Source organism: Leucopleurus acutus (genome assembly GCF_964270905.1).
Source record: "Leucopleurus acutus genome assembly, chromosome: 11".
Taxonomy (NCBI): Eukaryota; Metazoa; Chordata; class Mammalia; order Artiodactyla; family Delphinidae; genus Leucopleurus; species Leucopleurus acutus.
The window spans coordinates 3,563,355-3,576,637 of NC_139152.1; the positions used below are offsets into that span (position 1 = coordinate 3,563,355).

The window sequence follows — 13,283 nt, forward strand, 5'->3', positions numbered from 1 at the left end:
CAGGGAAGCCCGGGCAGCACTTCTTGTTTTTTTGTTTTTTGTGGGTTTTTTTTGGCTCTGTTGGGTCTTCATTGCCGCACGCAGGCTTTCTCTAGTTGTGGCGAGCGGGGGCTACTCTTGGTTGTGGTGCGCAGGCTTCTTGTTGCGGAGCACGGGCTCTAGGTGCACAGGCTCAGTAGTCGTGGCTTGCGGGCTCTAGAGCACAGGCTCAGTAGTTGTGGTGCATGGGCTTAGTTGCTCCACGGCATGTGGGATCTTCCCGGACGAGGGCTTGAACCCGTGTCCCCTGCCTTGGCAGGTGGATTCTTAACCACTTCGTCACCAGGGAAGTCCCGGGACAGCACTTTTAGTTTCACTGGTCCTAATTTTTTTTTACCTACTGTGTAAAGATGCTAAGGTTCACTTAACCTCAAACAAGTGAGATGATATTTGTGAGAGAAGGGTGATATAAATGAAAAGTAAAAGCAGCTTTGTATCTGGAATGAAGTGATGGTACTGATTTTTATAAGCCACAATGGACAATCAGTTGTATTTTATGTGGCTTCCTTGTATATTGTATCAATAATAATTAAACTGCAAATCCTACAGTTTTGTTTTTCTTCTTGCTCTTGTTTTAAGTATTTGAGAAATGTTTAAAGAGTAAATTTCTGAGAATTAAGAAATGAAAGAATTGTATATTGTTATTAGACAAGATAGTCGCCAATCATAAGCTCAGTATATATATTTTCTTGGGAAAGATTGTTTCTTTGGAAGAGTCCGGAAATAATGCTTGATTCAGAGATAGTCTTGTACTCTGGAACTCTGATTCCTGTGATTCCCTTCTGCCTTTCTCAGAATGGAGGCGAGCTCTAAAAGGTGTTCTTAAAGGTCCACTTTCTAATTTTTTCTGTTTTATATTATGGTTTTCAAATACAAACCAAAACTTCAGACACCTGGGTTTTTCCACTTGAGGGAAGGAAAGAAGCTGGAGAGAGAGAGTTTGTGTAGCATAGCTAGTATCAATTTGTTTTAAAGCTTGATAGATTTTCAGAAGTTATCTTAAAAAGTGTAGCTGTTGATTTATGAAAAGTGATCATTTAGTGATTTATTTCACTTAGGAAAATTAAAGTATATAATCTCATGGTTTCACTTTGAATTCTCTTTAGGCCAGACTGGTAGTTTTAAAAATAATCTCTAGATGCTAAAATCTAAATTGTCTTTTGCTTTGGTCCTTATAAAAAATAAAGTTAGTCCATGTGAACTGCTTAAGTAGTGCTTTCTTCCCCTCCCTCCCTCCCTACCTTGTATTGATAGTAGCATCTGTTGTTTGTTCTGTGGAAACATCAATGCTGAATATGTCCAGTTATCCCTTGATAGCCTGAAAAATGTTTTTCTTTTTCCTGTAAGAGCGGTCTCATACTAGACTGGTCTAGAAGAGTTTGCTGCCTCATTTATATATCAAGGAACTCATACTTCTTGAGGTACATAATGAGTAGAAAATCAGCTTAGGCCAGAAGCTCAACATCTCACATTATGGGAATTTCCTGTGGGAAGGCCTTTGAAATTCTTGCTGGGCGGTAAGGGTTTAATACTTACAGTTACCTCTTATGTTCAAATGGACGTTGTTATTCTCTGTTCTTTATAATAAAAGAGAGGATCTGGGGGGCAGGTAGTGGTTCTGTTCTGGAATGTGTTATAAGCAAGTAATTTAATTTGAGAATCTTGTTTTCAGTTGCCCATTGGCCGTCAGTGTGTCAGTCATTACCGTCGGCTGAGGCGCCATTGTGTCTTCTCGCACGAGGAACTAATTTTCAAGATGGCAGCAGATCCGGAATGCTTGGACGTGGGGCTTGCCGCCATGGTGTGCAAGGAGTTGACTCTCCTGACTGAAGAGGAGACACGGTTAAGGGAGTCTGTTATGCAGATGGTGAGTTTGCTGAGTACGTTTCCTGTAGTTGATACTGCTCACGGGATATACCAAAATTTAAACCAGTGGAAAGAATCCATTTTCATCTTTGATCCCATTAGAAGTTGAACGCAAAAATTACTGGTTTGGAGAAGATTTCCCACTTCTGTACTTGCCGTTTTGGTTTCTTTAAGTTGAAAAAGTTTTAGGAATCTTGATGTCTTCATCTCCAGAGTTTTAAAAATGCAGTCCTATCAGGTAGAATTTCTTAGGTATGTATGTATTTTTTAAAATCTCCTACATATAGTATTACTTCTTTAAGCAAGAAAATTCAAAAATTTTTTTCTCTCTCAGCTTTGTAATTGAATAAAAATTATGTTTCTGGTGATTGCAGACTGTCAGAGTTAATCAATCTGTGTTTCCCTGCATTCTAAGTTTTTAATGACTATAAGAAGGACCGAATAACCCAGTGTTGGGATTTTGAATGCTTAGAATAAACTAAACATTGATCATATTGAAATGGGTAGTAAATGAGAAAATCTGTGTCTTCAGCCACATCTAGGCCCATTTTCCCTAACCCTCCCTACATAGGTAGCCTCACTGGGTTTGTACCATGCTTCCTCCTGCTCTCGTAGAGTCCACTTTCTTTCTTTCTTTTTTTTTTAAATAAATTTATTTATTTTTGGCTGCGTTGGGTCTTTGTTGCTGTGCACGGGCTTTCTCTAGTTGCAGCGAGTGGTGGCTACTCTTCCTTGTGGTGCATGGGCTTCTCATTGCGGTGGCTTCTCTTGTTGCAGAGCACGGGCTCTAGGTGCATAGGCTCAGTAGTTGTGACTCGCTGGCTCTAGAGCGCAGGCTCAGTAATTGTGGAGCACGGGCTTAGTTGCTCCGTGGCATGTGGGATCTTCCTGGACCAGGGCTCGAACCCGTGTCCCCTGCATTGGCAGGCAGATTCTTAACCACTGCACCACCAGGGAAGCCCTAGACCTGAAGAGTCTTAAGACAGTGAAAATAGTTTTAAGCTAAGGAAGAATACAGTGGACTAGCAATTTGGATCTGAAAAGTAAAGCTGATCCAATTTAACTACTCTGCTCATTGGCACAAATGGGGGGAAAATCTATAAAAGAAAATGTAAAACTATACATTTTAGAAATGATATAAATACTATTATTACAAAATATTTAAATGCTGGTTATTTTTAAGAATTTAAGTTGACTTAGAAATAAGAATACTTGCTAAATGGTTAGCTTTCTTTTTCTATTTACTTGAATTACCTGTGAAAGAAACAAGAGTAAGATGCAAATGCATCTTCTTAAAACATTTTTTTTTACATTTTGGGGATATGTTAACATATGCCTGATAGTTACTATTCTCACTTTATACCTGTATTCTTAAAGCTTTGTTTTGATTATGTTCATTTATTTATTTGTTTTAAATAAATTATTTATTTATTTTTGTCTGTGTTGGGTCTTCGGTGCTGTGCGCAGGCTTTCTCTAGTTGCGGTGAGCAGGGGCCACTCTTCGTTGCAGTGCGAGGGCTTCTCACTGTCATGGCCTCTCTTGTTGTGGAGCACGGGCTCCAGGCGTGCAAGCTTCAGTAGTTGTGTCACGCGGGCTCAGTAGTTGTGGCTTGCGGGCTCTAGAGCGCAGGCTCAATAGTTATGGCACGCGGGCTCGGTAGTTGTGTTTCGCGGGCTCTAGAGCTCAGGCTCTGTAGTTGTGGCGCACAGGCCTAGTTGCTCCGCGGCATGTGGGATCCTCCTGGGCCAGGGCTCGAACCTGTGTCCCCTGCACTAGCAGGCAGATTCTTAACCACTGTGCCACCAGGAAAGCCCTGATCATGTTTTTTTATTAACCTTTTGTATTTTATTATTTGTTTTAACAAGACTTTTTTTTTAAGAGTGTTTTAAGTTTATAACAAAGTGAGAGAAAGTCCAGAGAGTTCCCATTTATCCCCTGCCCCACCCACGCACAGCTTCCTGTGTTACCTGTATCCCCCACCAGAGAGGGACGTTTTTTATAATTGATGAACCTACACTGACGCATCATAATCACCCCAAATCCATAGTTTATATTATGGTTCACTCTTAGTGTTGTGTATTTTATGGCTTTGGATGAATATATAATGACATGTATCCATCATTAGGGTATCATACAGAGTATTTTCACTTCCCTGTTTATCTTCTCTGGCCCCCAAACCCCTGGCAAACACTGATCTTTTCACTATCTATAGTTTTGCCTTTTCCAGATTGTCATATAGTTGAAATCATACAGTATGTCGCCTTTTCTGAATGCCTTCTTTCACTTAGTAATATGTGTTTAAGGTTCTTCTGTGTTTTTTCATGGCTCAATATCTCATTTCTTTTTGGCACTGAATAATAATTCATTGTCTGGGTGGTTTATTTAACCATTCACCTACTGAAGGACATCGATTGCCTCCACGTTTTGGTAATATGAATAAAGCTGCTGTAAACATGTGTGTGCAGGTTATTGTGTGGACGTAATCTTTCAACTGTTTGTGGGCTTTCTATTCTGTTCCATTGACCTATTTGTCTATTTTTTCGTTAATACCACCACATTGTCTTGGTTACTACTGTAGTTTTTATAGTAAGTCTTGAAGTTGAGTAGTGTCAGTCCTCCAGCTTTGTTCTTCTTCAGTGTTGAGTTGGATATTATGGGTCTTTTGCCTTTCTATATAAATTTTAGAATTAGTTTGTCAATATCCATAAAATAACTTGCTGGAATTTTGATTGGGATTACACTGAATCTGCAGATTTAAGTTGGGAATAAGTGACATCTTGACAGTATTGAGTTTCTCTATCTGTGAACGTGGAATATCTCTCCATTTACTTAGTTCTTTGATTTCATTCATTAGTTTTGTAGTTTTCTTCCTTGTACATATTTTGTTCAATACCTTAGTACAGTTAAACCTTGAACAATGTGGGGGTTAGGGGTGGCAACCCTCCACTGAATTGAAAATCCACATAGAATTTATAGTCAGGGCCTTCCCTGGTGGCGCAGTGGTTAAGAATCTGCCTGCCAATGCGGGGACATGGGTTTGAGCCCTCGTCCGGGAAGATCCCACATGCCACAGAGCAACTAAGCCTTTGCACCACAACTACTGAAGCCCGCTCACCCTAGAGCCTGCAAGGCACAACTACTGAGCCCGCATGCCACAACTACCGAAGCCCGCACACCCAAGAGCCTGCGAGCCACAACTACTGAGACCGTGAGCCACAACTACTGAAGCCTGCACACTCTAGGGCCTGCGTGTTGCAACTACTGAGCCCACGTGCTGCAGCTACTGAAGCCTGTGTGCCTAGAGCCTATGCTCCACAACAAGAGAAGCCACCGCAATGAGAAGCCCACGCACTGCAACAAAGAGTGGCCCCCACTTGCCACAACTAGAGAGAAATCCCACACACAGCAATGAAGACCCAATGCAGCCAAAAGATAAATAAATAAAATAAAATTACTTAAAAAAATTTATGGTCAGCCCTCTGTATACGCTGTTCTTTTGCACACATGGTTCTGCATCTGTAGATTTAGCCAACCACAGACTGTACAGTACTGTAGTATTTACTATTGAAAAAAAATCCGAATGTAAGTGATCCACAGAGTTCAAACCTGTGTTGTCCAAGGGTCAACTGTATTTCATTTTTAGGGGTGCTAATGTAAATGGCATTATGTTTTTAATTTCACATTCCACTTGTTCATTGCTGGTATATAGGAAAGAAATTGACTTTTTTTTTTTTTTTTTTTTTTTTGCGGTACACGGGCCTCTCACTGCTGTGGCCTCTCCCGTTGCGGAGCACAGGCTCCGGACGCGCAGGCTCAGCGGCCATGGCTCACAGGCTCAGCCGCTCCGCAGCATATGGGATCTTCCTGGACTGGGGCACGAACCCACGTCCCCTGCATTGGCAGGCGGACTCTCAACCACTGCGCCACCAGGGAAGCCCAGAAATTGACTTTTGTATATTAACCTTTATCCTGTAACCTAGCTGTAATTGTTTATTTTAAGAGTGTTTTTGTTGATACTTTCAGACTTTCTACATAGATGATTTTGTCATCTGTGAACAAAGATGGTTTTGTTTCTTTCTTCCCAATCTGTATACCTTTTATTTCCTTTCCTTGTCTTATTGCTTAGCTAAGACTTCCAGAATGATGTTAAAAAGGAGTGATGGGAGAGGACGTCCTTGCCTTGTACCTGATGTTAGTGGGAAAGTTTCTCATTAAATATAATGTTAACTATAGGGTTTTTTTTTTTTTTTTTTTTTTTTTTTTTTTTTTTTTTGTGGTACGCGGGCCTCTCACTGTTGCGGCCTCTCCCATTGCGGAGCACAGGCTCCAGACGCGCAGGCTCAGTGGCCATGGCTCACGGGCCCAGCCGCTCCGTGGCATGTGGGATCTTCCCAGACCAGGGCACGAACCCGTGTCCCCTGCATCGGCAGGCGGACTCTCAACCACTGTGCCACCAGGGGAGCCCTATAGGTTTTTTTAAATAGATACTCTTTATCAGGTTGAAGAAGTTCCACTCTATTTCTAGTTTATTGAGAATTTTTACCAGCTATAGGAGTTGGGTTTTGTTAAATGTTTTTTCTGCATTTATTGATGTGATCAAGTGATTTTTCTTCTGAAGCCTATCAGTAGGATTACTTTAATTGATTTTTGAACGTTGAACCAGTGTTGCATACCTGGGGTGAATCCCACTTGATTGTGGTGTATATACAGTGTCGGATTCAATTTGCGTACATTTTATTGAGCATTTTTGCATCTGTGTTCACAAGAGATATTGGCCTGTATTTTTCTTTACTTGTGATGTTTTTGTCTGGTTTTGGTATTAAGGTAATGCTTGGCCTCAGAGAATGAGTTAAGAAATATTCCCTCTTCTTCCATCCTCTGAAAGAGATTATAGAGAATTGGTATAATTTCTTCCATAAATCTTTGGTATAATTCACCAGTGAACCTGTCTGGGTCCAGTGCTTTCTGTTTTTGGAGGTTATTAATTATTGTTTGAATTTCTTTCTAGATACAGACCTATTCAGGTTGTCTATTTGTTCTTGTGTAGGTTTTGACAGCTTGTGTCTTTCAAGGAATTGGTGGGCATAGAGTTGTTCTTAGTATTCCTTTATTATCCTTTTAATGTCCATGGCATCTGTGATGTTCTCTTTTATTAGTTAGCCTGGGTAGAGGCTTATCAATTTTATTGAATTTTTCAAAGAACCAAGATAAAATGAATGGAATTCTTCTTTTTTTTTTTTTTTTGCGTTATGCGGGCCTCTCACCGTTGTGGCCTCTCCCGTTGCGGAGCACAGGCTCCGGACGCGCAGGCTTAGCGGCCATGGCTCACGGGCCCAGCCGCTCCGCGGCATGTGGGATCTTCCCGGACCGGGGCACGAGCCCGTGTCCCCTGCATCGGCAGGTGGACTCTCAACCACTGCGCCACCAGGGAAGCACAATGACTGGAATTCTTTACTGTAAAACGTCTCTGATCTGTTAATATGCTGGTATTTGTTAAGCTCTAAGTTGGAAGGGATATAATACACAGCATTTACCTTCCGCCAGATTTACTTCTTTATTTACTGGTGTGTAAGTACCTTGCTCAAGTAAGTAGAAACTGTAAACGGAACCCCCTTGTCTATTAAATGGAAGTCTTTGTAAAATGCACTTCAAGTGCCTTTACTTTAAGTGGCATGCTGAATTTGATAAGCTTTTTTTTTCAACTTTGATATTTTTTTATTGACATATAGTTGATTTACAATGTTGTTAATTTCTGCTATATGGCAGAGTGATTCAGTTTTACATATATACTTTTTTACATTATGGTTTATCACAGGATATTGAATATAGTTTTTTGTTCTATACAGTAGGATCTTGTTGTTTATACATTCTGTATATAAAAGATTAACTTTCTTGGGAATTCCCTGGTGGTCCAGTGATAGGACTTCGCACTCTCACTGCTGAGGGCCCAGAGTTCAATCCCTGGTCGGGGAACTAAGATCCTGCAAGCTGCAGTAGGGCGGCCAAAAAAAAAAAAAAAAAAAAAAAGAATAAAATTTGTTAAAAAAGCTTAGCTTTCTTTTCGATGCCTTTTTGAAGTAGATTATATTTACATTTGCATAGTCTAATTTTACATTTCTTTATCCTTGCATATGTTTGATCAGTGTTATTTTTAGATTATAGATTACTAATATTTCTGGTTCAAGGGTATATTGTCCCTGGGGACAGTAATTTTTATTTTCGATTGATCTTTTTCTTATTTTATATAGGAAACAAAACCACATAAGACAAACAAGAACTTCGTGAATTATTATGTAGTAAACTTTGTTGTCATCACAGTATGGTCAGGAAATAGAACTTTTATCAGCTAGCCAATATTTTGTAATAACTATAAATAGAGTGTAACCTTTAAAAATTGTATATACAAAAAGGCCTTTAGGGCAAAATACATTAGAAAATAATACTAGTAAATACAAAAATATTGGCTTACTGTGCAAAAAAAATCTGTCAGCCATCTTCAAAGTACCTCCCAATTGTAGATTCCTTTCCTTCCCTCAAAAAATGACTTTTAACATTTGTAGTAATCATTTCTTGCATTTAAAAATGTTTCCTCAGTCACATGTGCATTCTTAGACACCAAGGTTTAGTCTTGCTCATAAAAAAAAAAATTGGTGGTGTTTTTAGAAAGTATTTTGATGATGTGCCATTGTACCTCCCATGTTTATATTGTTAGAGTAGAAAAAAATTTAACAACTGAAGTTCTCTGATGCTCGAAAGACTGGAAAGACTTGATGTAGTGACATCAATTGTATTTCAGGGCGTCCTGATGTCGGAAGAAGAAGTGTTTGAACTTGTTCCCGATGATGAGCGACAGTGTTCAGCATGCAGAACCACCTGTTTTCTCTCTGCTCTCACGTGTTCCTGTAATCCTGAGCGGCTTGTGTGTCTCTACCATCCAACTGATCTGTGCCCCTGCCCCATGCAGAAAAAATGTCTTAGGTATCCAGAAGTTTCTTGTAAAACTTCTGTTACCGTCTTTTAAAATTAATGTCAGTACTGTCCTTTGTAAAGCCCTTCCCTGTGTTTGGACTGGTAACCTCTTGTCTGTTTGCCTCCTTGCTTGAGGACCAGCCCATTAAAGTTGGCCCTAAACTTGGCACCTAAAGTTAGTTGTTTTATCAAGTTGATTTCACATGTTCCTTCTCTCTCCCTGAATTAAAACTCTGTGGGCTTCTTAGATTTTCTCTTTATGTATATACCAAAACCCCATTCCCCTGGCCATTTTACTTTCCTTAAGCTGATTGTATGTCAATTTTAATTTATTTTCAAGTTGTTGGTTTTTGGAAGTTTTTATTTTCTTGTGTGGTGTTTTTTTTTTTTTTTAGATATCGCTACCCATTAGAGGACCTCCCTTCTCTGCTGTATGGTGTGAAAGTCAGGGCACAGTCGTATGACACTTGGGTCAGTCGTGTTACAGAAGCATTAGCTGCCAACTTCAACCACAAGAAAGGTTACGTTTCTTCCTTTCTAAGCACACACTGAAATGGTTGTCACTTTGCAAGAGGCGTTGTTTTGTTTTCCTCCAGGAAGGAAAAATCCTAGGCTTCATATGAGATTTGAGACTAATGGGTTGGTTCACTACAGAATTAATTTCCTGTTTGAGAATCTTCTTTTAAGTGAAAAAGTTGATGTAAAATGGGACAAATAGCTAACTTGCAGTAGATGTATCATATATTTTTGGGAACCCCATTGTTACCAGTGGACTAACATTAAAGGCTTATTGAGAAAGAGAAATTGTCTATAAGGATTAGAAATGAGCACCTGGTCATAAGCAAAAGTATTATGTATTGGTGAGATTTTCACAGCTGTGGTGTGTTTCTGCTAATTGGTTGGTGAATGGTTTTTTATTTTCTGTGGTCATAGTATATGGCTTTTAATTTATTTTTACAGATTTGATTGAATTACGAGTAATGCTGGAAGATGCTGAGGATAGGAAATATCCAGAAAATGATCTCTTTCGAAAACTCAGGGATGCTGTAAAAGAAGCTGAGACCTGTGCTTCTGTGGCTCAGCTGCTTCTGAGCAAAAAGCAGAAGCACAGGTAAGACTAAGAAGAGCTGAGTTCTCCAGTGGTTTTCTGTTTTGTTTTGTTTTGACCAGAATAAAGGCAAAGTCTTAACTGGCCTGTGAGGCCCTGCCCTGTCTTTTGAGGCCGTGTTTTCCCTCCCCCAGTAATGCCCTAACCGTGTCTCCTGGTCTCCCTTCTTTCTTGCTCCACCCTGAACCCTCTCCCTCTGTTCTTCATACACACCAGTGTCTTCCTGCTTAGGGCCTTCATGCTTGCTCTTGGCTCTGCTTGGAGTTCTCTTCCCCTGATACCCAGGTGGCTTATTCCCTCACTTCTTTCATGTCTTTTACAGACGTTGCATTCTTGGAGAGGCCTTCTCTGATAACCCCTGTAAAATTGCAGCCTTTTATTCTTCTTTCCTGCTTTGTTTTTCTTCTGTCCCTGTCACCTCCTGATAGACGAATTTACTTATCTATTATCTTATCTCCTTCTTCCTTTCCCAGCCCCACTAGAAGGTATGCTAGAATAGAATGTTGGGGATTTTCATCCTTTTTCTTACTGCTGTGCTTTGAAGAATGCCTGGCACTGCGTAGGTGTGCACTAAGCATTTGTAAATAAACGATACTCCAGGCTGAAGGCAGGTGGCAGCAAAGAGTAACCTGGGTGCCGGGGAGGCTGTTACAGAGCTGGAAGTATGTGCCCTTAATTTCATGTAATTCACGTGTGTTTAATTCCCTGTGGTATTGTTTCTTAGTAATTCCAACACGTTTCTTGTATCTGAATGCCTTTTTCTATAGCAGTTCACATTGGGTCTCTAATTACTTTATATGTTTTTTTATATTCTGTTTTATCAGAGAACTTTTCTTAGCAACATCGATCAGTGACTCTTCACCTGTCATTGGGTCACTGACCCCCTTGGAGGATCTGGCGAAAGCTTAAAGACCCTTTTCTTAGAAAAATGCACATACTGACATAGTTTTGAATCAGTTTCTGAGCGTTTATAGTCTCCTAAGCCAGGTTTTAAAGGTCTTTGTTCTATATCTTGAGTTTCTTGAGGTAGAAGATTTAGTTTTATCAGTGAACTTAACATTTTACTGTGAGGAATTTATTAAATGTTTGAAATGTTTAATACTTGTGAGATTGGAGGAACTGTAACTTGGAGAGTCGAATCTTTGAGTCATTACCCGAAGAGCTAAACACTTAATTTGGAAGTGATCACCATTGCAGTGAAATCCCTCAAACACTAGTATTCTGGGATTTCTTGGGTTAGAATTCTAAAGAGACTAGAAACCCCTTTGATATGGGAATGACTGTGAATTTTTCTTACTTACGTCTCAATATTATTTCACATCAGGCAGAGCCCAGATAGTGGGAGGACTCGGACCAAACTGACAGTGGAAGAGTTGAAGGCCTTTGTCCAACAGCTTTTTAGTCTTCCATGTGTCATCAGCCAAGCTCGACAAGTAAAGGTGGAGTATCACGTTCTTTTTTGGGTAATATCCTTTGTAGTATGGGCTCCTGTTTTGGGTAAAGAGAATAGTGTGTCGAGATTCGTTTTTTTGTTCTGTTTCTTTTCTCAAATAAGTGCTGCTATTTAAGGATTTTTAGTAGGCAATAAGAACTCTTGGCTTCATTCTTAGTCTTTGATTCCCCCTTTAGAATTCTGGAACTAAGCCTAGTTTAGAATATTTTTTTCTATATTAATTTTAAGCCAGACCCTCCGTTTAATTTAGATGTAATTGAAATGTAAAAAATTAGTTAAAGGAATCTGAATGTATCAGTGATTACTAGTTCATGAACTTTTAAAAATGCAGAACTCTGAAATTACCAGGGCCCTCATGGTTTAATGAATATGTAAAATCTCAAAAGTATCAAATACATGAATCTGCATAGTTAGTAATCTTCTGATAGTTTGTGGTGTGTTTTTGTGATTTGGCGATGGCTGTGTATCTAAAATGTTTTTTACCAAGATTATCAACCATGAAATCCAGTATCAGTTGTGTTGTCTTAAGCCCATGTCATAAGAGCGTTTTGCTGGTTGACCATGCTTTCCTTCCTGAGAGACTTTCTTTTCTAAACATCTGACACCATACTCTCTGGTTTTCTTAGACTCACAATTCACAGTTCCTTCTCTTTAGGGAAGCTTTTTGATTTCTCCTTGGCTTGGCTTCTAAGTTTGGAGTATATTGGGAGTCTTGGCCCTTTCTTTAATATCTTCTTTGGTGACGTTAAATATCACCTATGTCCAGCTGATTCCCAGCTCTGCCTTTCTTCTTTTCTGCAGACTCGTACATCCAGTTGCATACTCTGCATTTGCCTTTGGCAGACTAAAAGACATCTTAAAAGCCTTCTAATGAATCAAAATTCTTGATTCCTTTGTTTCCCTTATGCACCACATTCCATCTCTAAACAGGTTTTCCTATTGTATTATTTCTAAAACGTCTCCCAGAGTGAACTAGTCATCACCTCCACTGCTTCAGTTAGGCTCTGAACCACTGGAATCTGCCACTTAGGTTACTGCAACAACTTCTTAACTGGTCTCTGTTCTTGTCCCCGAAAGTTTATTTTTTATTCAGTAGCCAGAGTGATTATGTAATAAAATAGGAATAAAATCATACCACTACCATGTGGTTAAAATCCTCCCAGTGGTTCCCCAAAGCCATTCAAATGAAATGCAAACTCATTGCAATTAATCTACAAGGCACCATGCAATCTGACCTCTGCTTATTCCTAACTACTTTCTCCTGCTTCCACTTTGCCCCCCATCAGCCACTTAGGAGCAAGACACAAGCTCATTCCTCTTTAAAAGCTTTTGCAGGGACTGTTTGCCCTGCCTGAACTCCTCTCTTCCAGGTCTCCATGCGGTTTCCTCCTCTACCTCCTCATTTTAGTTTTGGCTCATCTGTCTTTTGCGACCATCATTGCGAAGGAATATGCCCCTCCCCCCCATTCCCTCTGATCACTTTTGTATTATATCGTATTGTATTGCCCCATTTGATTTTCATAGCACTTAAAGCTAACCGAAACATTTTATTCATGTCTTCACTGTCTGGCCACTTACATTAAAATATGTGTTCCTTGAAGCCAAAGGCCTTGTACTTTTGTTTAATGCTGTATGCCTAGAATAGTGCCTGTAACTGAGTCAGCAGTCATTAAATATTTTTTGAGTGAAATAATCATATTTAAAAGTAGGAGTATGTAATTACAGAGAAACATATTTTTGCCTTTATCATATCTGTTCGGTGCTATGATGCTGAGATTATTAGATAGTCTAGAATTTGGTAGTTTGCCTGAACTGTATGTATTCCATACTCATTTTGTGTCTTTTAA

General features: G+C 39.6%; 1 protein-coding gene across 3 annotated transcripts in view; it reads left to right on the forward strand.

Annotated features, from left to right (window-relative positions):
- The window catches only part of KDM5A (lysine demethylase 5A), an 83,860-nt gene that overhangs the window by 34,896 nt on the left and 35,681 nt on the right, over nucleotides 1-13,283 (forward strand). For all 3 annotated transcript variants that reach the window (XM_082850725.1, XM_082850727.1, XM_082850726.1), the window contains 5 exons: nucleotides 1,712-1,906; nucleotides 8,703-8,884; nucleotides 9,271-9,395; nucleotides 9,836-9,986; nucleotides 11,308-11,422. In XM_082850725.1, the coding sequence (XP_082706851.1) occupies nucleotides 1,712-1,906; nucleotides 8,703-8,884; nucleotides 9,271-9,395; nucleotides 9,836-9,986; nucleotides 11,308-11,422 (768 nt within the window). The remainder of the gene's footprint in view (nucleotides 1-1,711; nucleotides 1,907-8,702; nucleotides 8,885-9,270; nucleotides 9,396-9,835; nucleotides 9,987-11,307; nucleotides 11,423-13,283) is intronic.